The sequence below is a fragment of the Galeopterus variegatus genome, unplaced genomic scaffold (assembly GCF_000696425.1).
Source record: "Galeopterus variegatus unplaced genomic scaffold, G_variegatus-3.0.2 Scaffold46, whole genome shotgun sequence".
NCBI classification, from domain to species: domain Eukaryota; kingdom Metazoa; phylum Chordata; class Mammalia; order Dermoptera; family Cynocephalidae; genus Galeopterus; species Galeopterus variegatus.
In genome coordinates, this window is record NW_007726157.1 from 1,306,653 (window position 1) to 1,333,658 (window position 27,006).

General features: G+C 33.8%; 1 protein-coding gene across 1 annotated transcript in view; it reads left to right on the plus strand.

Annotated features, from left to right (window-relative positions):
* The window catches only part of CCDC132 (coiled-coil domain containing 132), a 121,419-nt gene that overhangs the window by 71,241 nt on the left and 23,172 nt on the right, over positions 1 to 27,006 (plus strand). The window contains exons 17-22 of the mRNA XM_008572376.1: positions 671 to 761; positions 3,838 to 4,014; positions 7,485 to 7,603; positions 10,121 to 10,227; positions 19,216 to 19,337; positions 26,232 to 26,312. Of these exons, the coding sequence (XP_008570598.1) occupies positions 671 to 761; positions 3,838 to 4,014; positions 7,485 to 7,603; positions 10,121 to 10,227; positions 19,216 to 19,337; positions 26,232 to 26,312 (697 nt within the window). The remainder of the gene's footprint in view (positions 1 to 670; positions 762 to 3,837; positions 4,015 to 7,484; positions 7,604 to 10,120; positions 10,228 to 19,215; positions 19,338 to 26,231; positions 26,313 to 27,006) is intronic.

Here is a 27,006-nt window from a genome sequence, read left to right on the forward strand (position 1 = left end):
ATGATTTAAAGTATATGTTAGGATGTGTACAGGTTATTTGCAAATATTGTGCCATTTTATACAAGGGACTTGAGCATCCATGGATTGTGGTGTCCCCAGGGTTCTGGAACCAATCGCCCAAGGGATGACTGTGGTACCTTCCTGCTAAATTTAATTTGTACATGCGGTGTAGCGATAGACACTGAGCTAAATATCTTCAGAGAGTGATAATAATCTTGATTTGTGGTTTAGTAAGTATGGTTACGTTCTATGCTGCCTAACATAAAGCATTTATTTGTATTTATGGTTGCATATAATCTGTAAATTATTCCTCTGTGTTTTGGCATTGATATATGATTAGCTAAGGCTATTTTAAGTACATGAGTAGGGACAAACTTTTAGTTTAGTTCCTTAGTAAAGATGTCATCTCTTTATACACATTTATTATTTTTGCAATATAGTTAAAATATTAAGAGTTTCGTAAATATTTGAGAGTGTTTTTTTCCTGAGAATGATAAGGTATTGACAAGTAAAAGTAAATATTCGTGTTTACTGTGTTCATCTGAGTGGGTTTTCAAAGTTTATTATGATCATGATGGTAAACCTGTAATTGTTTGTATTGTACTTCATTTCCTCAATTCTGTGTGCAGTTTACTTTTCTTACGTTTTGGAGTATTCATTTTCTTTAAAGAACACGGCTTGATGAACTGAGAATGTTCTTAGAGAATGAGACCTGGGAACTTTGTCCTGTCAAGTCAAATTTTAGCATCTTGCAACTTCATGTAAGTGTTTCTTAAGACAAAGAAATCTGCCTTTTAGTTATCTTTTTATTTTTTTTCAAAAACGCAGATATGTGAAAGAATTTATAAAATAATTAAATTAAGGAGTAGTGCCTTATCTTCTTCCCTTGAAAGTCATTAATAGCAAGCCTCTTTTATAAGAATGATCCTTTTAGGGATGTGAAAATCTGTGTCTTTACAAAATTCAGTTTACACACTTCAGGAAAACTTTTCCCTAAAAGTCTGTTTTTTTTTTTTTTTTTAATTATTTTTTTATTTTGTCAATATACAATGTAGTTGATTATTATGTCCCATCACCGAAACCTCCCTCCCTCCTCCCTCTCCCCCCACCCACCCAGGCATGTCCTTTCCATTTGCTTGTTGTAGGAACTTCAAAAAAAAAAAAAAAAAATTGTATTTGTTATATCTTCCAAAAGTCTGTTATAATGATGTTTTTTCTTTTGAATTCAGAAGAAGGTCTACTTTTCTATTTAAATTTTGCAGAAAATTTATCAGTTATATTTGGGTATTGTTTAATAAAATTGCTTATTTATATTTGTAGAATATTTGTCATTTCTACTAATAGAACTAATAGGTCTTAATTTATACTGCATAAACTTGACTGAAATGAGATAATGCCTCTGAAATAAAAGAGGCACTTTTTTTTTTTCCTTTTTGTCTTTATTTGTGACCGGCAACGGATCGCAACCCTCAGTGTCACGCCCATACCGGGCTGGGGCCGGCAACGGGATCACAACCCTCGGTGTTGCGTCCGCACCTCGCTCAGCCAGTGAGTGGGAACCGGTCTGTATGTGGGATCCGAACCCTCGGCAGGAGCGCCGCTGCGCTCCCAAGCGGCGCACTGTAGCAGTGCGCCACCGGGCCGGCCCAAAAGAGGCACTTATAAAAAATATTCTTAACTAATCTTTATTAGTTAATTGATTCGTTGATTCCTTATAGAATCAGCAATCTGTGAAAAGAGTCTTTAATTGGTTTGATATTTCCCTTGGTTGAAGCACATTGTAGATAAATATTCTTGTGTAAAAGTTTGTGTCCTACAAATACCAAATGTCAAAATGCAAAGCATATACTTAGATCCTGGTTTAGAAAGTACAGCATGTTTAGTTTTTGCCTTTGGAAGGAATGGCTTTCTCGAGCAATTTTCTTATTCTGGATAAATTTAAGGAATACATCTGTAGAAATTTTTTGATAGGGATATTGTGTAATAGCTTATCTTTTATCTTTATGCCTATATTATGTACTAGGTTACCTCTTATCCAGTTCTATTATATTGATTTCTTAATATGGAAATATTAAAAACACTGAAAAATGTTGATTACTAAATGCTTTAAAGATAGTAAACTGACATTAATTTTAATTAGTGCTAATAAAATAACATAATTAACATTAAATTAACATAGAATTTAAGAACTTTAAAAGAATTAAGGTAATTCCTTAATGTTATATAGAATTATAAGTTTAACATAAATTATAGAATATCTATTTAAATAGTTTTATTTGAATTTTTATTTAACCATCAAATTAAGTGTGTTTTTGTACGTATACTTGGTGTACAGACTTAAGAGGCACATTGAAATGCTCCCATCCAGGTGAACATTATCTCCTTTAAAGTAGGTACATTGAAAACTATTCACAACTTAGTGTTCACTTCGTATTCCTGTGGATTTGGTTATCTCTTAATTTATATTTACCCCTTGCTCATGATTCTTAGGCATTATGATGGATCTGATTTAACATGTAGTTGAAATTTAAAAAGAAAATAAACACATCATTTAAAACTTAACAAGCCAATGTGCCTTTTAAGAATTTAAGAACACTTTTTAAGAATGCCATTGAATATGAAAAAATTGAAATTTGGGTTTAACCTTTTTATATATGAGAAAAATGTTTATTAAATTTTTGTGATATATCATCAAATTGAGAGTTTTGTAATTCAAAGGAACTTTAGAGATGATTTCAGCTTTTCCTCTAATTAGCTGTGTGGTGTTGAACTTGGCACTAAATGGCTCCAGACTGCCTCAGTTGCTTCATCTGGATAATGCATGATTTGGGCCAGGGGTTACAACTCTTTAGCATTTGTGATTCTTTCAATCTAGATTGATCCTCTTATTTTACAGATAAGGAAATTGAGGCTTTAGAGAAGCCAGCTGACATTCTCAACATTATAAGGGAAATTAATGGAATATAGTGGGTTAATAGCAAGCTACAAGTAGAAGCCACATAATCTGGCCTTAGCATGTGTGTTTGTGTTGCCTGCTTCTTGGTATATAAAGAAAAATAAAAGAAAGTTCATAGACATTAATATAAAGATATATTAATATATCTTATTACATAAAGATATATATACTTCATGCTTTATTTTTTATTTGTATAGAATATATATATATATATATTTTGTCTTTTTCCATGTCCGGCAACGGATCGCAACCCTCAGTGTTGCCCCCGTACCGGACCGGGGACCGACAACGGGATTGCAACCCTTGGTGTTGCTCTCGCCCCTCGCTCAGCCAGTGAGCGGGAACCGGTCTGCATGTGGGATCCGAACCCTCGGGCGGGAGCACCGCCGCGCTTCCCAAGCGGCGCACCCATCCAGTGCGCCACCGGGCCGGCCCTTGTATAGAATATTTTAATGGTACAAGCAAATGAGTAAGCAAGACGTTTGACTTGACAACAATTAGTTTCTATAAATGACTTTATTAATTAAAACTGTATCCTAGGACTTTTGCTGCTATGTTAAAATTTTTGGAAGATATCATTCAAATTTCTTAAGTTATTTTCAAAATTTTTCTGTTCACTTTTTTAAAGTAAGACAAAAGTAGCTTGATGCAGATGACACTGGTTTAAGTGATATCATTGACTGAGTTGTTTTTAGGAAAACTTTCCAACATGTATTTCCAAGTTTGTACCTTCAGACAATTTGCAAGATTGAAAAGTGAATAACCTGAAGATCGGGATTTTTTTTTCTATTAACTCTGTATTTACATTGATGGAATATGTTTACATAGTTGAATCTCATTATTGTTGCTAAAAGGTATCTGACTCCTTTTTTAATATCTAGGAATTTAAATTCATGGAACAGTCTCGTTCCCCATCAGTTTCACCAAGTAAGCAGCCAGTCTCAACTTCTTCAAAAACAGTGACCTTGTTTGAGCAGTACTGTAGTGGTGGGAATCCATTTGAAATTCAGGCCAACCACAAAGATGAAGAAACAGAAGATGTCTTGGCTTCTAATGGGGTATGTGGTGTTTTTAAAACATATAGTAAAACGTAAGTGAGATTTCTTTATTTAAAAGCGTTATACCCAATGAGCAAGGTAATTTGGTAGATTTATTTATCCATCTACCACCCACCTTCCTACCTTTATACTTATGTACCTATGATATTACTTGTGTAGATAATGACGTCACAATATGCCTTATTGACATTGCCCTGTTGAACAATAAATTTTGCCTTCATCTTTGCTTTATGTTCTTATTAAATTACTTTATATTCTTATCAGGTAACTAATTGATAACTATTAGATAATTATTAGATAACTAATAGTATAGTTTCTTCACTGAATATTTATATGATTTAATGTACTGACAGATGGGTGAGGGAATAGATTATCTGACATTTTTCTCTACTCCATTCCTGGGGAACTAGGAGTCATTTTATTCCATTTCCCTTTATCTGAGAGAGTAATGTGTTCTTAATTGCCTGGAAGGGATGTTTTTGGGATTTAGAAGTATGATGTTTTAGCAACACTTTGAACAGCTCAAAACAATATTAACTAGAGGTAGTGTGAATTAGTGGGAAGGGTTTGAAAGCAGGTAATTGATATCACCTTTATTATTCATTAGTTTGTGGCCCTTGGCAAATTATTTTAACATTGTGATCCTCAGTTTCCCCATATTTACAATGAGGGGAATGCTTACTTCACAGAGACATATTGGGTGTTTTCACAATATTTTATTAGCCTACCATGTTGTTTGATGGAGTCTTCTGATCTTCAGAATTTCCAGAGGGACTCAGTATAATTTTTATTTTAGATTGGATGGAGCTGAAGTAAAAACTGTTCAGATCTGTTTGTTGATTTGTCTTTGAATTTTAGTTTTGAAATTTCTTTTTTGTTTAGTGAAGATATATTTTTTTAAAATAGTGCCATGAAAATATACCATTGTAATGTTTTAGCATGGTTTACATCATTTCATAGTAAACCATATTAAAAATTATAATTCAGTGATTCCTTGTGACATTTTGCCTCTATGAAGTAGACTAAACTGAGAGGAATTAAGTCATTCCAATTATTTTGAAATGATCTATCCTTCTATAATAGTGATTTCTTCATTAAAACTCACATAGAATGTGATTCTCATTATTTGCAGCACTTGTGTTCTATAAAATTTCTGTGAACACTGAATTAGCAAATACTGAACCATTGATCCTAGGGGAAATAGAGGATTAGGTTCCTGCGAGCACCTACTCACAACATTTTCATCAACCCCTCAGTATATAACCTTATATCATGTGTGTTTCTGTTTAAAGACACCTTATTTATTATGCATTGTTGATTGATTAATATTGAACTCCTGGCCAGCAGCACTATAATTTTGCATAGATGAAGCTTATCTAACATATGTATTTTTTCCATAAGGCACATCACAGCCTTCTGTACTTAGGAACACTAGACAGTATTTTAGCACTACACGTGGGGACCATTCAGCATTTTAGCACTACTTGTAAGGAAGAGCAAAATCATCAACAAAAAGCACAAGAATACTAAATACAGGGCACTAAGTAGACCATGAAAAGAACACTTATTTATAGTTTGAGGGCTGAAACAAAGGCAGAACATCACCTTCATTGCCCTCAGCTGGAAACGTGTGTATTGGAGAACTCAGTTTTTGCTGCTGTGCACGTGTCCATGAATGGCTACAAAAATACAGTCACACATCACTTAACAACAGGCATATGTTCTGAGAAATGCATCATTAGGCGATTTAATTGTTGTGTAAAAGTGTATTATGAAAGGGAACAGCAGTTCATTTTCCTATTATTTACACTGGCCACTAGTTGCGTAAGTGTGGGCCCTTTTAATTATGTTACTGAGTCTTTCTGTGCATCACTTTCATCTATTAAATAGGGATTAGAATAATACCATAATCCCCATTTAATCATTTAAAAATGTAAGAATTCTAAAGCAGACAACAATCCTTTCACTTGGGGTCAGACCTAATGTGTCAAATGCTTGCCTTTCTGTCTTAAAGTTCTGAGCTTCCTTAGGGAGGGTGACCTGGTAGGAGCTAGGCACTCCTCCTCAACATATTTACACCAGCATCACCACAAACATGTGAATAATTGTGGTTCTATGATGTTATGACATCACTAGGTGATAGGAATTTTTCAGCTCCATTATAATCTTATGGGACCACCTTTGTATATGCATTCTGTTGTTGACCTAACTGTCATTATGCGGCACATGACTGTATCTTACGTATTGATTTTAGGGTTACAAGCAAATTTTAGAGAGTAAGCAAATTTGAAAATATTGAATACTCAAATAATAATGAGGATCTCACAGTATCTACTGTAGTGTAGAATCCCAAAATTCTATTGTTATAACCAGGAAGCTGTTGTTTGTATAGAATAACTTTCTGTATGTCATCAGGATCACATTGTGTGTAGGTATAGGAGATGCCTATAATGCTTGTTTAAAGTTATTAACGTGTGATCTAATCTTTCCAGGTGCAACGTAAGTCCTTGAGAATCAGGGTCCATATCTAAATATGGCCTATCATAATGTATTTCCTTAATAGACTCTCAAAAAATAGTTGTTGAATTAGGAGACTAATTTCTTTCCATGTTGTCCTTATACTGGTTTTCTCCACTATCGCGTGGGGATTAAACTTTCTCATAGAATTGTTTTTAGTATTCAGTGAGATAATTCATGAAAGCACCTGGCACAGTACTTAGATAATGAGCCATTATCTAATCATATTAATCTGTAACATTAATTGATGGTGATGATGCTGCCCCTGCTTCCTTTGCTGTACATGGATTCACCTGTCCTTTCCCATGCTGTCATTGGGCCATGGTGCCGTAAAGTTGATGAAAATGTTAGGAAGGCACCCTTCCTCTCAAGAGTAAATCCATATTTTTGTTCTTGCTCTCAGTAGGTCCCTGGATGTTAAACCTAATTTTCTCAGCTGCCCTTGGAATTAAGTCTCATCATGAAGAATTAGATAGAACATCAGCATGTGTGTTATGTGTATTTATTAAGCTGAATTAAAACTTCCAGATTGCTAGAATTGGATATTTAACCTCTTTAAAATGAATTAGCAAATTAGAAATGAGTATGATGAAACCTCTGGGAGACTTTTTTTGTACAAATATTAAATGTACACTCTTTTCTTCTTTTTAGGTCTAGTGAGGTATTTGTTTTTGTTTTTTGTATATGGGGATTTGATTTTATTGGACATTTACAAGCTTTAATATGTACAATATTTTTATTTCCCTTTACTTTTGAGCTGTGTAACATAGGATGATGAAGAAGAAAATAGAAGGATAATATTCTTGGTGGCAAAATTAAAGCTAAATTATTAAGAATGTTTGTATATTTAGTTATTTCTTATAAAATTGGGTACTTTTATTGTGTTGAAAGATATCAAGAAAGCTGGCTCTTTTTACCCATAGTTGAATGTTCTGTGTTCTTGTTCTTTTTAGTATGAATCTGATGAACAAGAAAAGAGTGCCTATCAGGAGTATGACAGTGACAGTGATGTTCCTGAGGAACTCAAGCGAGATTATGTGGATGAGCAGACAGGCGATGCTCCTATGAAAAGGTAACTGTTCTTAGATTGTATGGTATTTAGCATTTTATGTTGTACTCTTAACATATAGTATTTTCTTTGAAGGCTAAGTAAAAACAAAAATTAAATATTTTGGTGGTTATAACATCACATGACAGAAGTTAATATGTTTTAAAAGATAATTTCCAGAAGGCTAAATATGTAAATTTTTCCTTACATTATGTAACAGTGAATTTTCAGGATAAATAACATTGTTGTATGAAAATTTCTATTTAGCAAAGCATTTACTGGCATTTCACAAATCAGTTCATTTACCTATGAGTTTGATTTGTTATTGTGTCAAGAAAAACATTGGTTTAGGGGCCGGCCCGGTGGCGCACTGGATAGTGCGCCGCTTGGGAAGTGCGGCGGCGCTCCCGCCCGAGGGTTCGGATCCCACATACAGACCGGTTCCCGCTCACTGGCTGAGCGAGGCGCGGGAGCAACACCGAGGGTTGCAATCCCGTTGCCGGTCCCCGGTCTGGTACGGGGGCAACACTGAGGGTTGCGATCCGTTGCCGGACACGGAAAAAGACAAAAAAAAAAAAAAAAAAAAAAAAAAACATTGGTTTAACATTTTAAAATTTTTAAATGGCTTAAAAGAGCAGTTTTAAAGTAGTGTTTCTTTTGATTTATACAGTTTGTCTGACATTGTTTTTTGCAGTAAGATTCTGATTCTTTTTTTAAAAAATGGTGTCACAAAGCTAAATAGTCATGTTTTCAGATCTTTTTAAAAATAATTTATTACCTTGATGAAAATATTGGGGGTAACCAAAGAATTTTTGATTTAGAGAACAAAAGTTTTTGCAGAAGCAAGAAACTTTAGATTTACAAAATCAATGTGCTGCATTTGGGGGCAATACATGCTTCACATAGATCAGAAAACCTTGAGGGGGAAAGTGGTCATTTGTTTTGGATGTGGAGTTCTTGCTTCAATCTAGTAAGTATAGAAAGTCTCCACTTATTTTTCCAATGTCATTTGTGTTCACTTTTGAACCTTCTATTAAGGTTTTCTATTAGTGGTTATTGTCCTCTTAAAAAGTATGACAATTATATTGGAATGTTTTGTCACCTTCTCCCAGTTAAATGGGCCTGATTCTGATGTGTTGACGTGAATTAATTTCATGACTATCAGACGTTTAGTGACCACAGGTACACTTTCTTTTTAATGATAGATTTGAGTATACTCTTCACTACCCTTTAGCCTCAGGGTACCTAGCTAGTTAATACTCGATTAACTTGAAACCCTGACTGAAATAATTCTTTGCTCAAAAGTGAACAAATTATGTAGTTGCATATATTTTAATTGGTAAAATTTGTTTCTATTGGTTTTTACATATGTATGACGTCTAAATATCTACAGGTGTGATCTACTGTGAACTGAATAGAACTATTTTGTTGGATTTCTTCATTAGATATGTTTTGGGTATATTTTAGCCAGAAGGACAGCTGTATTTGAATTGAAATAAACAAGTGAAGATAGTGTCTGCCAGTACATGTGTATATACCTCCATTTTTGTTAGGGTTAATGCAGCTTCCTAAACCATCTAAATTACCCCTAAGAAGTTTGAATCATGTGAATTACTAGCTGAAGCCAGTTAATAGTTTCTGTCAATTCCAACTTGTGTGTCTTGAATTTATCAATTTTTCTTGTACTTCACCACTAGCATCCTAGTTTGTGCCAAAATTATCTCTGTGGCAAATTATTAAAACAGCCCCTTACCTTGGCTTCTTGTCTCCATTCATGCCTTCTTCAGATCCATTCTTAGATACAAATTTAGATTGTTTTCTTAGATACGAATTTAATCATGCCATTTTTCTAGTTAAAGATTTTTGTGGCTCACCACTGCATTCAAGATAAGATTGGTACTCCTTGGGTTTGATTGCTTTTGGTGTTCTGGCCTTTACTTACCTCCTTTCTTGTCACTTTTCCTCTGCCTACTTCTTCCATATGCTAGCATAGGGAACTCCTTGTGCTTCTCTGAGCACACTGTGTTCTCTCTTAGCTTTACCCTGTTACATGCTCTTTCTATTTTTTTGCACTTACCATATAATTTCTCCTTCTCTTTTGAATCTAGAGCTGCACCCAGCCCCACCTCTGCCATCATACCAGATACTTAATTCAGATTCTAAGGAGGGTATTTTTTCATGTTTAAGGAGGGTATCTTTTTCATGTTTATATATAAATATCAAGAAATTTGGTTCATTTGCACTTAGATATGTAATTTTAAAAAATTGTTTTTAAAGTGATGTATCTTTTTAAAATGGTTAATAATGTCATAGAATCAAAGAAATACATTATAGTACTCTTTCTTTGCTTACTTATTTCTCTTTCCCTCTGGACTGTAAATTTTGTAAGGACAAGAAGTTAATCTTTGTATCCCCGCCTGACACATAGTAAGATTTTCAGTAAATAATTAGTAAATAAAGGCTAGATCCTAACCTGAATGACTTACTGCTTTCTTAGTCAACAACTCTAATTGCAACTCTGTTTTGTCTTTCCATATTAAGTGTTTCTCGAGAAACCCTAAAAAGCAGGAAGAAATCAGATTACAGTCTAAATAAAGTGAATGCACCCATTTTAACAAATACAACGTTGAATGTAATAAGGCTTGTTGGTAAGTAGCTATACCTTTTAAAATAATTATAGCAGTTGAGCTACTTTATTTCTGTTCTTAATGGTTTTTGCTTAGAATTTTTATTGGATGGTATACACCAGAGCCCCCTCCAGAGTGAGGGATTTAAGATTATCCTATGTCAGTGCTTCTCATTTTAAATGTTACGAATAGCATAATACTAGTATTAATGCCAGCTTCTCTTTTTCAGTTAACTACTTATTGTTTTCATCTCATTTTTCTAAAATATTCCAATTAATTGAAATGTAATGAAAAATTCTCTAGGTGAGTTAGAGGTACATGTGGGATGATGATAGTAACAGTTTCGCATTTACACAATATTTTTCTACTTAATTGTTTCATGGATCTTCACAGTCTTCCTGTCAGATAGGCAGAATGAATAGTGATTTTCTGGCTTTTTCAGAAACAAGGGTTTTATAAGCTAGATGTTCACATCATAGAAAGTGTTGTTCTTATTACAGATAAGACCTTTATTGATTTTGTAGAAGGCAAACAACAGAAGGAATACTATTTTAAATATTCATGTTTGAGAATCATATGGATTTTTTAATGTCAGTATTTCAGTATCTTACAATGTTCTCAGCCTTTATATCCCACGAATAGGTCTGCACATTTGACAAATAAGTTATAGAGATATCTTCTCACATTAGTTGTCATCTATACCAATTAAGACTTTTAGTGGTTGTCTGTAAAAATCTGTATATTCTATTTATGGAGATGATATTCATCTGTTGCCTAGTTTGACTAATCTTAGCCCTGATGAAATGGTCTTTGTTCTTTAAGATAATCTCTACATTTCATTAACGAATAGGATAAAATGTACAAAATGTTTTTTAGTAGTCTTACCTTCTTTAGAACAAATATGTAAAAGTAATAACGAATTGAGAGGAAAAGAAAATTTTCTTGATGCACGGAAAAATGACAGATTCTAAAAAGCTATTCTGTGGCTAATTATTGCCAGGGAAATTAGCTTTTCTTCTGTATCCAGGGGAGCTAATTGAACATAGTGTCATGAGTTACTCTCTAGAATTTATAGAATTAGAATCAGAAGGGTGATGAGAGGTCACTGGAAGCACATTATTTTGTGAGACTACTCATTCTACCGTAGACTGATCTCATGCTAGAAATCTCTTCCCTATAATCAACCGAAATTTCTCTCTCACTCTCTCTCTCTCTCTCTAATTCTGTTGGTCTTAGTTCTGCCCTTAAAAGCAAAAAGAGTGAGTCTGCTTTTTTCTCCTGTTCTTCCATGTGGTCATGTTTCCGATGTGTGGTGGTAGATATCCTGTCCTTCCTTTCTTCCTGCCCTATAACCCCCAATCCATTTTTCAGGCTCAGTGTGCTTCAGTTCCCTTGTCTGGTCCTTACTGATAGAAATTCAGAATTCTCGTCATCCTCCTTAGTCTTCTAGACTCAGAAGTTTTCCATGTCTGAACACACTACTGGAGATGCAGTTTGATATACTCAGCGTTTGCTAGGTTATGTTGAAGTAAAAAACAACCCTGACGTATCAGTGGTTTTCAATCACAAAGGTTTATTTTTCGCCCATGATGCGCATTGGCTCCTGGTCATCTGTAGCTGTGCTCCACCTGTCTCTTCATTCCAAGATGCAGGCTGAAAGAATAGCACTGATCTGGAACATGGGGAAGGGAGCAAGAACCGAACCATGTTATGATTCTTAATGCCTCTCCTCTGATGTGGCACCCTTGACTTCCTCTGACATGTCACTGGCCAAAGCAAGTCAGGGAGAAGTAGGCTTCTGCCCAAGGAAGCACTGCAAGTCAAGGGAAGCAGACAGGGATGTATAATGCTCTTTCAGGAAATGGGGGTAGTGGATAATTGGGAAAGGATAATTGGGAAAAATAATACAAGCAATGTAAGTAGTTGTTTATATTTTTTACCTAAGTAGTTGTTTATATTTTTTACCTTACCCAGTTCAAAAGGGACTAGAGGTAGTCATGTTACTTTTTACTCTAAAAGGCATATATTCATTAAAATAAAATCAAATAAAATGTAAGGCTAAACCAAAATTGAGGAGGGGGAGATATCATGTTTCATTCAGTTAAATGCCGACATCAAGTGCCTTCTTGGTAGGCATAAGGAAATTGAAGAAACAATGTATTCTGCTATTCTCATTATCTATGAAAAGAATACTTGCCCTTAATAATGGTAGAAATATGCTCTTAGTGCTAATTTCAGAAGATTACTGATTGACATAGTGGACATTATTTTTTAACAATGGATTTATAGAAACTGAGAAAAGATGCTTTCTTCTTACGGTCCTTTGGCTTATCAGCCCTATAAAACAGGGCACAGTCCTGAATAAAACCTTACTTAGTCAAGAGATTATGATCATTGTAATTTCAACCTTCTCCCTATATCTTTTACTAGAGTTGCAGTTAGGAAACAATGTCGAGTATGACAATTTATCTTTCATGTCTTCTCATTTAGGGCCAGCATAAGGTGCTGCTAATATTCCTGACGTCTCCCCAGTAGACTTTTATGCCTATCACTTTCTCTCTCCCTGAAATGTCTTTTTCTTCAGTTTCTACACTCCTCTCTCTGTCTCCCACTGATGAGGTGGCTGAGGCAGGCTCCCTGTTCACTGTCCTGTTTCTAGTTCTATTCATAAAATAGAACTTTAAGGGAACCAGTTACTCAGGGGTCCCCAAGTAGTAAATGCACTATTCTTTCCCCTGTTGTTATTGCACATAGTACTTGAAAATTATAAGCTGGGGGCCAGCTAGGAAGCTCAGCTGGTTAGAGCGCAGCCTTGTAACAGCAATGTCAGGGTTCAGATCTCCATGCCAACCAGCAGCCAAATAAATAAATAAATAAATAAATAAATAGGGAAATAATACATACATACATACATACAAACATACAAACACGCACACTGGCAAAGGTAATGCCTCTTCTTACAAAGAGAAGTACACTTGTATAAATAAATACATACATACATACATACAAACATACAAACACGCACACTGGCAAAGGTAATGCCTCTTCTTACAAAGAGAAGTACACTTGTATAAATAAATACATACATACATACATACATACAAACACACACACTGGCAAAGGTAATGCCTCTTCTTACAAAGAGAAGTACAATTGTATAAATACATACATACATACATACATACATACAAACACACACACTGGCAAAGGTAATGCCTCTTCTTACAAAGAGAAGTACAATTGTATAAATACATACATACATACATACATACAAACACACACACTGGCAAAGGTAATGCCTCTTCTTACAAAGAGAGAAGTACACTTGTATAAACAAGATATATTAATTTTGGTGCCTGGGAAGTTGAAGGAACTAGTTGTTGAGTTCTTGGGAAAAATATTTTTGAACATGAAAGGCTTATTCAAAATGTCATTTTCAAGGCGTATTTACTTGGCAGATAATTAGGAGAGATTAAACAAAAGAGTGTTAATGGGGCTCCTAGCCCCAGGTGGGTACCTAAATCTTTTAGAAAGGCTCAGGGAGACTTTCCACTAGTGCCAAGAACTAATCAGAACACTTGCTCATTTAAAAGGAAAATCCTGTTAGCTTGACGATCTTTTCCAGAGTCTGAGAAATTTTAGGGAATGTATCTCATCACCAAAAAAGCCTTGGTGTTCAAGGTTCTTCCTGGAAGCAGCTCTCATTTGAGCAGATATGGCAGGTCTTAGGGGAAGGAGATGAGATAGGTTGCCCCCATTCTTGTAACAACTACAGACCCTACAGCACAAAATTATTACTTTAGTAGCTGGAAAAAAAATACACATTGGCACATGCATCAGGATTTAAAATGAAACTAGAATATGTACATCTGAGGGATATTTAGGCATAGTGTGGCTGGGCTGCAGCTTGTGTGGGGGAGAGAACACAGAAATGGGAGGGAAGAGATCCACTCCTTATCCTTCATTGGCACATTCTTCTTGGTGGGGCATTAATATTATTTTATCATTGAGTATTTTAAATTGAAAGATAATGCATGAAAATGGTTAAAAGTTAAAATACCCCAAGGTATAAACAAAGCCCCAAGTCTCCTTTCTCAGAGAAAACTACGGTTTCTCCTGTTTTCTTTTGGAAATATTAGTATGCTTTTACAAATATATTTAAATATATCTATCTCTTCACCCCTGGTTTTTGTTTTTGTTTGTTTCAAAAATTGGATCCCACTGTATATACTGTTCTTCATCTGGCTTTTTTCACTTCAAGTATCTTAAGGTTATACTTAAAATACCTTAAGATATTACATATCTTAGTATGTATAGATCTTATACTTTTTCATGGTCCTGTTGTATAGATGTACCACTATTTTACAAGTTCTCTGTTTTTGAACTTTTAAGTTGTTTCAAGTCATTTGATACTACAAACAATGCCACAGCACATATTCTTGAAGAAATATCTTTGTTTATATACAAATACAGCTGAAGGATAAATTCCTATAGATACTTCCTCTGGCTGGAGCAAAGAGTACGTATTTTCAGGTTTGGTGGGTGTCCCAATTTACCAATGAAGGTTACTAAAGAGGTCTGTAAGTTTACCCATTCACCAACTATGTCAGAGTATCTCTTTTCCCAGTTTCTCAGCAACATTGCATCATCCAATTTTGGATGCTTCCACCTTCATAGAACACATAAGAATATAAACACAAGATAGCTGGGTCAGAACCTAGGGAGTAGCAGGGGATGTGGATACATTGGAGGGGCAGACAGCAAGAGAAGCCTGTAAAGGAGGTCATGCGTGAATAGTAGAGAGGCAGGAAAAAAATTAGGAGGTAAAGAGGTCATCTTGAAAACCAAGGGATGAGGGCCTGTCAAGAAGGAAGAAGGGCTATGCTTTATCAGTCCTTTATGATGATCTATGCCATTGGTCATCCAGGGACCAAACTTTGAGAACCATTAGTTCCTTTCTATATTTTTCTAATTAAAATGTAAAACAATGTGTGTTTAAATACAGGGAAATTCTTGATTGTATAACAGGTAATACAAATGGTAGTTTCTTTTGTTTTTTTACGAATGCAAGTAATCGTGTCAATTGTTTTCAAAATATTTTTATTTCAGGTATTAGGATCAGGTTATTGAGTTCTATGAAATTATAAGTGCAATCTTACAGAAGTATCACAATACAATTTTTGTTCATTTAAAAATTTTAAAACCTTGTTTTATGATTAAAAGTCTTTTAAGTGACTTAATGTTTTCATATGTAATGTTTCAGGAAAAAAATAATCATTCTCTTTAATTTAGATTACACATTGCAATATTTCTGTTTATAACATATTAATAATGATATTGTCATATAACTATATTAATAAAATTATATACTGTATAATATTGTAATTTATTATATTATTTATATAGAGGGTACTTCAAAAAATGTTCATGGAAAAATTTGTATTATATTTTAGTTCTGTTTTTCCATGAATTTTTTGAAGTACCTTCATATTTTACTGTTTATAAGAATTTATGTTTTTAAACAGTTTTAAAATATTTTTTGAGTTGCTAGCTGTGTATAGGACATTATGTTTTGAGAGGACAATCCAAGAAGCACCATTCCTCAGTACATGTCATAAGAAAATGAAATTGGAGATTTTGGGGGCTAAGATAATATTCAAATTACAGAATAAAAATGGATAGCCAGGCACTTAGGTTAATTTTTACTCCAGTTTTCACTTCATTATTCAATACTTTTTCTAAATTGCCCAAGCTGAATTATTCATTCCTTTCCTTTATGCCTCATTTATAGCATTAACAGTTTGCCTTTATATATGCTCTTATGCCTTATAATGCTATTTATATCTATTGATGATTTCTCAAATTAGTGCACTGTAGTGAGAATAATGAACATCGTTCCAACTTAGATTCTATTCTTGCTCTTGCCCCATCAGACTGTAAGCTCCTACAGACAAGAAGAGCATCTGAGCCATTTTGCGGCATCTTTATGTAGCACTGAGCCAAATGCTTTTCACTTTGCAGGTGTCTAATATATGTTGAACTGACAAACCTTAATTTTTAAAATTCTTAATATTGGAGAAACTCTTTATCCTCTCTTGTCACAGTCCACAATGGGAGAAATTTCCCCTCACTCTCCCAGCATTTCTCTTTACCCCATTTATTTATTCTCTCCTCTACACTGGAGGTGTGGCTGTCTCATTGAATTCCCCTAGGCCACCATTCATGTGGTAACCACACTCCTCTCTCTGTCTCCCACTGATGAGGTGGCTGAGGCAGGCTCCCTGTTCACTGTCCTGTTTCTAGTTCTTGTCAGTGCTGCATGTTTGGTTTTTCTGCCAGCCCCTCTGTGTTTCTTTTCCCCATGGTCTAGATTTGGGATGAGAGAATTTAAACAGTGCTTCCCCTGTGAAGCCTTTTCTCATTTCCAGATTAGGTTAGGTTCTCTTTATGTAACATCCCATACTTCTCTCTGTTGCATTAATCATAATTATAATTACAGTTGCACCTCAGTATCCCCAGGGGATTGGTTCCAAGATCCCCACAGATGCCAAAATCCTCTGGTACTCATGTCCCTGATGTGAAATGATGGCAGTATTTGCATATAACTTAGGAACATCCTCCCATATACTTTAAAACATCTCTAGATTGCCTGTGATGCCTAATACAATGTAAGTGCTATGTAAATAGTTGTTATACTCTATTATTTTTTTATTGGTATTATTTTTTAATGTTGTATAGTTATTTTTTATTTTTTGTTTATTTTCCATCTCAGATTGCTTGGATTTGTGGACGTAGAACCTGCAGATTTGGAGGGCCAACTGTACTTTTCCCTATTGCATATATTATAATTATCTTAATAGCAATATCTAAGATTTCATTACTTAAGTAGTAGTCAAGTACTGGTAGGTAGGCTACTTAACTGGTTAGGGGTATACCTAACCAGACATTTTTCAGTGCATTTATTGAAAAAAAAATGTGGGTATAAGTGGACCCCTGCAGTTCAAACCCATGTTGTTCAAGGGTTTGCTGTAATATAGCTTGGAAGCAGGAATAGAAACCTCTTGCAGTTGATAATTTGGGAAGAGATGCCTTTTCTGGTTACCTGGGTCCTATTAGAAACCTTCCTCAGAGTCCCCAAAGCATGCTGTGTGTGCTTCTCACTGCAGTATACTGGAGGTCTGCTTATTAGTTGTTGACTTCCGTGTATGACCTTTTAATGTGCGAGAGCTGGGACTCTTGTGTAATTCCTTGTGGTTGAATACAAGGCCAAGTACACAGTAAGCCTTCAAAAAGTGTTTGATGAATGAATGTATATCATTATGTTTAAATTTCTTTTCTCAGAGTGTTGAGGAACACCTAGTTTTTTTTCTTCTGAATACCCATTTAAAATAGCCTTTGCCTATTAGTAATCCATTGTTACATCCTTTCTCAAGTATAAGTACAATGGTTAATCTTATTAGGATTGGAGAAGAGCTTTGTATTCTAGATATAAATCAGCCTGGTTATTTGCATCCTAACTTTTCCACTTATCTCTGTTTTACTTTTACTGATTAAAGTAATGCAATATAATATTTTTTCATTTTTTTATCCCAGTGTCATAGTACTTTATGTGTTAACTAATTGCAGCTTAAGTAATCTTATGTTTGTAGAAGAAAAATCTGCATTATGATCCAGAATGTTCTAGGAGCATATCTTTCAAATATTTTTCAAATGTGATTTTTAAAAAAAAATGTCTGAATGTGTGGAAATAAATGTGAAAGATGATTCTGAAGCAAAAGACTAAATGGGAAGTAAGAATAGAATCAGAGTTGAATGCTTTTTATTTTTTCTTGATATATAATTGTGTTTGTTTCTCTTTCTGACCATCCGACTATTATTTAGAATCATCTCTCACATAAATTAAGACAGATGTACTGAGTTTTAGATGAAGAAATAGTTTTGATTGTAGACATTTTCATTACAGTAAATTTATCATTTCTCCTACTTCAGTTAATGTGTTTTCTCTTGAGCTGTGATGTCTTCAGTAGTACCAATTTAAAATTTATAACAGTTAACTTGAAGTGGAGCCAATTCCTGAATTATTTGCTCATTTGGAAATTAAGCAAATGGGCTTTCTTAACATCTTCAACAGAAGATGATGTAGAGCATTTTAAATAGATATTCTTCTTTCCCTATTATTTCTCATAAAAAAGAAACAGAATTAGGTACTTGTAGTTGTTACGTGATATTTGATTCAGCCCGTCTGTCATGTGCCCTTCAAATACATTATATTAGCAAGTTTGTGAATTTTGGTTTTTAAAATTTTTTCTATGACTCTCTCTGTTCATATGTTGAGAGGAAAGAGAATGGAATATCGGCATCTCCCAAAGGAAGGAATGAGGAGGATATGTTTTTGGCACTTTGAGAGTATTGAGCTTTTGAGTGATGTAGTGATAAAGAAATGTTCTTGGCCTCTGACACAAGATTTCACAGGGCTAGGATTCGGGGAAGGGACAGTATCTACCATGTGTCCTTTTCCTCTTGCTTTCTTACTTTTGCTAGTGCGTTATAAGCTTATGAAAAAACGCTTTTTCTCAGGTATGTTGTATTTTACTTTATTACACTTAAACATTTTTGGAGAGATTATTTTAAATGAAATCTCCTAGAAACCATTAACTATGTTTCATGTTAGTACAGTGTCACTTGTAGAAGAGTGTAGTACTTTCATAAAAATATGACAAACACTAAAATATCATAATAGGATAACATCATAGTAGGTACTATTTATATCAGGGTTGCCCAATAGAACTTTCCGAGATGGTGGAGCTGTCTGTAATCTGTGCTATTCAATACAGTAGCCACTATCCATGTGTGATTACTGAGTTCTTGAAACATGGTTAATGTGACTGAAGATTGCAGTATTTCATTTTATTTAAATATTTTAGTATAGTATTTTTATTGTCTTTTTATAATTATAGACTAACAGATTTTAAATTCGTTCTGCTTGATTTTTGAAATTCTTTTTTTCAGGTAAATATATGCAGATGATGAACATTCTTAAGCCAATTGCCTTTGATGTCATCCATTTCATGTCTCAGCTGTTTGATTATTACCTGTATGCAATATATACCTTTTTTGGTCGGAATGATTCAGTAAGTCAACCTGTGGAGGGAAAATCTGTTTCTTTTAAAATTCATTATTTTTTTAAAATGTGAAGTAGTTTTTCATTTTCTCTGTATAAGATACACAAATAACATTTTCAGAATTATCCATCCAATTATTGATATCTGCTTTCTGTCTGCTTAATTGCCTTACTTATATGTAAATTTTGAGGTTTGATATGATAAACATATTGTATGTTCACATTTTTGGCAGAAAAAAATGAAACATCTGTTTCTAACCTTGACATATTTTGGCAATGAAAAATGTGCAGATTTCTTTACTTAAATATGGCCTTGTGTATAATGACTACACAGTAAATGAGACATTTTAAATATTGGCTAACAACCTTAGTAGTCACTATTACATTCAGAAGATGACAAATATTTATTAAAATAACTGAAAATCTTTGAATGGAACTATCTGCTTGCCACAGAATTAATGTTTCCTGTGTCTCCTTTTTGCATTTCCAAAGCTCTTATTTAGTTTATCTTTTTCTACTTTTAGTCAGGTAACTTATCTGATATTTGGAAATTATTATGTAGTTTGCCTGGATGCTTGGCAGTTTTCCGTGTAAAAGCACACTGCTGGGTCCTATGATATATCATACTAACTTTTCTTACACTATATTTTATACCTTCTCAAAAAGTGTAAATTTTAATGTATAACTATATTCATTAAATGAATACTCATATCCTTGCTGTGATCACAAGTATATCAAAGACATGATCTTATAGGATCTGAATTTCCTATGTTCTTAATTCTGAAAAATACTTCATAGGAAGAATGCTAATATAATGAGATACAACATGTTGCTACAGAATTTACATTACTATAAGATATGTACTAATTCATTGCTGTGAATGTAGCAGCTCACTAAATAAATATTAATGGAGAAAGACATTCTAGAGGTTTAGCTAATTGGAATCTTTCAGTCTTCCAGATCAGTCTTACTCTGGCTTCTGGGCCATACCTCTAGACTAGTGCTATCCAAGAGATTTTGAAATAATGGAAATGTTCTATATCTGCACTGCCCAGTATGGTAGTCACAAGCCACATGTGGCTTTTCAGCACTTGAAGTGCGACTAATGTGACTTAGAAACTGAATTCTTAATTGTGTCTAATTTTAATTAAATTATTTTAAAATGTGAATATATAAATACATGTAAATATAAGTGTGACTAGTAACTATCATTCTGGACCACATTACTGATAAGATGTGTTAAAATAGAGTCCTTCTGAAACTCTAGGAACTAAATAGTTTGGGGCATGACTTTCCAGTTGATTATAGACTGGCACAGATTTGTTTACAGTGGGCTCACTAAAACCTGAGAAAGTTAGCAAAATATAGTTAGGTGCTTATTGTAAAATATGTTGCATATTTTATTTAAGATCTGTTATGTTTTAAAGACATATTGATGTGATATTTTATATTAAAATCATTTTTAATTCTGTACGACTCAGTAAGAGCTATTTAATTATATTAAAACAATTAGCCTGTTAGTTGTAAGAGTTTTTATCTTTAACCTTTATGTTGAGGTTACCCATATGTTGTAGGTGTCTGCCCATATGTTGTATTAGAAATAATTTTTATCATATGAACCAATATAAAATGTGCATATGAGTACGTATGAGTAAATATAGCATTTCCTTTTCCTCTTACTTGCACTTTTTATGATAAACTTTTTCTATTATTAGATTATATTTAGTAATACTAGGTTTTAGCTACAATATGAATATTGAAAATATACACATTTTTAAATAGAATAACTTATAATTCAGACCCTACTATTTTTGATTCTGCAAAACTGAAGAAACAAAGCAAAAGACTTTACTCTCTATGAAAGGGTTTTCTGTACATATTTGTACAAATAAATACTCCATCTTTTTTACGCTTATTTTTTTTTCTGCTCTATTTTTATATACATTTAAAGTTTTTGTTTTGTTTTGTTACCTTGCAAGGTTATATTCTTTTTAATTAGTTACTTTATATCCGTATTGGAACAAGACACTGCATAAATAGCTCAAATAAGTATATGCATATAAGAATGAAGAAGTAGGTTTTAATTGCCTAAGAGAATAAGCTTTTCAAGCCTATTAGAAATCTTAAAAGTTCCCATATTTATAAAAATAAATAAATACTCTCAATTGCCCTGTTAGCTGTTGAGTCTTAGGTGGTAGGAGGGGAGGGGGAATCAGATAATGGGTACACTGGGAAGAACAGGGTATGTGGTTGCACCTGCTTTTCTCTCAGAAGAAGGGGACTTGTGCGAGTGAATTTAGATGGGTACTTCTTATGGAAGAATAAGCATCTTTTTCCCAGGGGTTCTGGCTTCTAGAAAGTCTTTGACTGGAGGGCACAGTGTATACATTAGTTCAAAGGATTCCTTTTGTTGATACTGATTTCTTCAGAAGCCCCTGTTCTTCACTAAACTGATTATAACCTACTACATCATGCTCTATTCTATGTCTAACATTGGATTCTATTATTATAATGTTACTCATAGTATTACTTTATCTTGCCTTGCTCCCAACATTCCATTGTTTACCTCGAGTTATGTTTTCCTTAGTCTTTTTGTTCACATTCTCTTGTGAAGACCATTCTGTGGCTTACCGTAACATAGTAGTAAGCACATAGTAAATACTGAAGGCACGTGGATCGATGTTCAGATTATTTGTTATCTGAATAGATCTTATGAGGGTTTATACTTGACAACAGTTTGTAAGCCTCACTTAAGGTTCCTTTTCATTAATAAAACTGTATCTTTGTAGAGAGTTTGTGATTTGCTGTCTAAACTTTTTTCTTTTTGGTGGCTGGCCGGTATAGGTATTGAGTCCTGGACCTTGGTGTTATCAGCACCATACTCTAAACAATTGAGCTAACTGGCCAGCCCCTGATAACTAAACTTTTAAGAAATGAATTAACTTCCACTTCTAGGTATGACAGACTAAGACCTTACTGGATGGCACTTCCTGCAGAATGCAACTATAAAACCTGAATGTTATACCAAGGCAACTATTTGGAGATACTGGAGAGTAAACAGAAGAAGCAGATAGCCTTTGGTAGGGAGTTCATGCTAGTCTGCAGGTGGGGGCAAAAGGAACTATAAAAATAAATCCCATTCCCATGGCTTTTTAGCCCAGGGCTAAGTGCAGTCCACACAGCACACAATTAGAGGCAAATACTAGAAAACTTGCTGTTCTTATGGACTGGGGAACCAGAAAAGTGGAGTTAGGAAACCGGTGACTCTGAAAAGAGTGAAGGAAGCTCAGAAGGGAAAGAGCCAGAGAGGGGATCCTCAAATTCAGTCTACCCATATCTCTGACTAACCCAGGAGTCACGTTTATGTGGAACAGACTAACTACAGCTCAGTCAAAGAAAGAAGATTTGACCAGAAACCAAAGCTGCTGCACAAGAGAGTTTATAGTTCAAGCCCAGCCAAGAAAATTACATACTGAAAACAAAGGAAACTATCTGTGGGAGAAAGGTAACAGAGTCCAGAATCTCCAGAATCAAACTGATGGTGCAATCCAATTTTACTCAACATACATAGAACCAAAAAAGTAGAATGCATCCTTAAGTAAAAAGAAAATCAACCTAATCTGACTCCAAGATACTGGAACTTAGGGATAAGGATTTTAAATGGGTTATTATAACTATCTTCAGTGAAGTAAAACAAAACATGTTTTAAATGCATGGACATCTCAATAGAGAAATAGGAAATTCTAGTAGCAACAGTAATAAATAAAGGGAAATCTTAGAATTGAAAAGTACAATTTCAGAAAATGAAAAAAATTACTGAATGTATTTAGTAGCCAAATGGACATGACAGAGAAAAGAATATGTGAACTTGTAGAAATTATTGAAAGTGAACGAGTATAGAGAACAAAGATTAGAAAACAAAAATGATCAGAGTCTTATGGACATGTTAGTTTATAGCACATGGTCAAACTTACATCTATGAGAAATTGGTTAGTGGACACAAAGAATGATTATGTATTGCAGTGATGAATATGCTAATTATCCTGATTTGATCATCACATTGTACACAAGTATTGATAGTCAATTCTATACCCCACAAATATGTATTATCAATTATGCTTCAATAAAAAATATAAATGTAAAAATCATACATGTAGTTGGAATACTAATTGGAAAAGAAGAGAGAGAGAGAATGGGGCAGAAAAACATATTTGAAGAAATATTGGCCAATAATTTGCAGATACAGGATGCTAAACAAACAGCAAGCAGAATAAGCACAAATAAGATACAAGATGCTAAACAAACAGCAACAGAATAAGCACAGAATTTGCAGATACAGGATGCTAAATAAACAGCAAGCAGAAGAAGCAAGCAGAATAAGCTGGGTACATCATAGTGAAACTGTTCCTTGAAAACCACAATAGACTTAATATCTAAAAGGAAGCAATGATCTCATTAACAACTGACTTCTCATAAGAAACTGGAGGCTAGAGGAGATTTAAGCAATGCCTTTAAGGTACTGAAAGAAAAGGAAAAAAACTGTCTATCCAGAAAGAACACCATTCAAGAATGGAAGTGAAATTAACACAGATTTAGATAAACAGAAAAACTAAGAGAATTTGTTACAACAGACATACAATATAAGAAATTCTAAAGGAAGTTGTTTAGACTGAAGGGAAACAATACCAGATGAAAACATGAATCCTTAGAAAAGAATGCAAAGAATTGGTAATAGAATCTTCTTGGGGAAATGCAAAAGATATTTTTATTTTATTCTTAATTTCTTTATAAACCATATAGCTGTTTAAAACTGAAATCATAAAATTGTTTTTTGGAGTTTGTAATATATGTAGATGTATTACGTATAACAAATATAACAAGGTAGGTGTGAGTATATGGACCTATATGGTTGCAATATTTCTGTATATTATGTAAAAGCAGTACATGGACTGTGAAAAACCAAAGATAGATATTGTAATCCATAGGACAACCATGAAAAAAATGCAGAGAACTTTAACTCTTTAGCCAACAGGAAAATTAAAGTAGAATTCTGAAAATATAATTGCAAAAGGCAGGAAAGGAAGAACAAAGGAACAAAAAAAGAGATAACAGAAAATGGTAGATGCAAATCCAACCAATCATTATCTTAAATGTTAATGGACCAACACTCAAATTAACAGGCAGAGATTGTTAGAATCAAACCCACACCTAAAAACAAAATACACACTTTAATATTAAAAACCCATAGGTGGAAAGCAAATGAATGGAAAAAAAAAATAGGCCATGTAAATGTTAAACACAAGAAGGCTGCAGTGGCTATATTGATATCAGAGATAAAATAGATTTGAAAATAAAGCCTATTACCAAAGATAGAGGGACACTTCATAATGATACAATGGTCAATTCAATGAAAACATAATGATCATAAATATGTATGTACTTAATAACAGAGCTTCAAAATAGATGAAACAGTAATTGACAGAATTAAAGGTAAAAAGAGAAAATGCAATCAGCTGGAGATTTTAACACCAGACAATAACTGCTGGAACAAGTAGACAAAAAATCAGCAAATATGCAGAAGATTTGAACAACACTATCAACCATGTTGACTTAATTGATATATATGGAACAACATACCCAAAAGTGGTAGGGTATATATTCTTTTCAAATGGTCATGGCACATTTATCCATATTGTGGGCCATTAAACATGTCCTAATAAATTCAAAAGATTGTAATAATGTGGAGTATATTATCTGATGGCAATGTAATTAAATTAGATATCAATAACTAAGATAGAGAACCCCTCATATTTGGAAATTAAACAACATACTTCTAAATAATGACTGAGTCAAAGAAGAAATCGCAAGAGAAATTAGAAAATAACTTTGAATTGAACGATATGAAAACAAAAGATACCAAAAAGAGAAAATAAAATGTATTATAAAATTAGTATATAAAACTAGTTCATGTTTTAGTACACAATGTCATCATAGCTATTTTAGCTTGATGCTTTCTGACATATGTTGTATAAATCATTTCTCATTCTTGTATCAGATGGGAGAGGAAGAGGAACAATAAATGTGTGTGCATGCTTGTGTGTGTGTGTGTGTGTGTATACACATACACATATAGTCATATGAACATAATTTCTGTGAATATATTAATGGGACTACATGTTTTGTAGTTTAATATTAATAATATTTTAAATTTATTGGTTCATACAGAACATTTTAACATTTTTCCTAATGCCTATGTACGTATTATTACCTCTAAATTAAATTTATTTTCATCAATTGAATCATCACACAAGAAACTAGCTGACTAACTGGCTTTTCATGTCTTAACAGTCAATTCACCCTTGCCATTTATGCTCTTGTGTGAAGGTTTTTATAAATGCTTTGGTTTTGTTGTAGTGAACAGATTATACTGTGAAATGTTTACTAAGCCTAATAGAAAATTTAACTGATTTTTGAATGAAGATTTAGGCTGTCTCTAACTTGTGAAGGAAAACTGAATAGCAACACTATATATAACTGTGCTTCTACATAAACATGACATGTATACCTTAAATACAACAGAGTATACTATTTTTAAGTATCTAAAATCTCAGGTTTTATAACTAAAAATAATAAGTTGTAGGGAATTATCTCCTGATAATTCACAAAACTGATAGATGTTATTGTAACCTGTAAATGCACACAGATAAATGGTTCTGTTGTTCCCTTAAGAGCTAATGTTTGAGTTCTTTGCTCAATGTGTTAGAATTTTTTAACACAATTTGGAAATCCTCTGAAGGCTAAGTATCTGAGTTAAAACTCATTAAATAATTTGGTTAATTTGAAGATGTAATATTTGGAAGGTTATCTCCAGAGCTATGTATAACGTGCCTTTTTTCTTTTTCAGTTGGAATCAACAGGACTTGGCCTTAGTAGTAGTAGACTAAGAACAACTCTAAACAGAATACAAGAAAGCCTTATTGACCTGGTAAGTAATGAATTGGAACCAATTCCTTTGGGTTATGTAAAGTAGAAATTAGCCATTAAATCAGCTGCATATAAATGTGTGTCTATATGTATATTGAATGCCTGAGTCCTTAGTATTATATTAAGTGCATGTATGAAATAAAATGGAGGTTGCTTATAGTTTGATCAGAGACAAGAAACTAGTATACTTGAAAGAATATGATATTGGCTATACATCCAGCACAAGTTCAAAGAGAAGAAAGGTTTATGTAAAAAATTGATGTCAGAGAGTGACTAAAGAGGAAGTGAGACTTGTGCTAGATTTTGAAGAATAGGCATGGGGTTAGTGGGAAAGAGAAGAAAGAAAACTATTCATATTAAGGTACAGAGGCTGAGCAAGGGCCCTGTGGTAAGAGCAGGTCTGCCTCAAGATTAGGCACATCTTTGTGATTGGGGCTCCAGTATATGCTAAAGAGTTATGTTGCAGAGAGTGTTTGGGACCACTTTATAAATATCCTTGAGATTCAAGGAGAGTTTGGGTTTAGTTTGCTATGTAGTAGGGGATCACGGTCCTTGCATTAAGGTTCGTAGCAATACAGGACTGGCCCTCTGTAGTGTTTAAGCTAACATAAGCATTTAAAATGAGAAAAAGTTTTTCTTGTGGTTGGTCACTATAGCCAGAAATTTATGTTGTTCAGAACATTTCTCTTCATCTA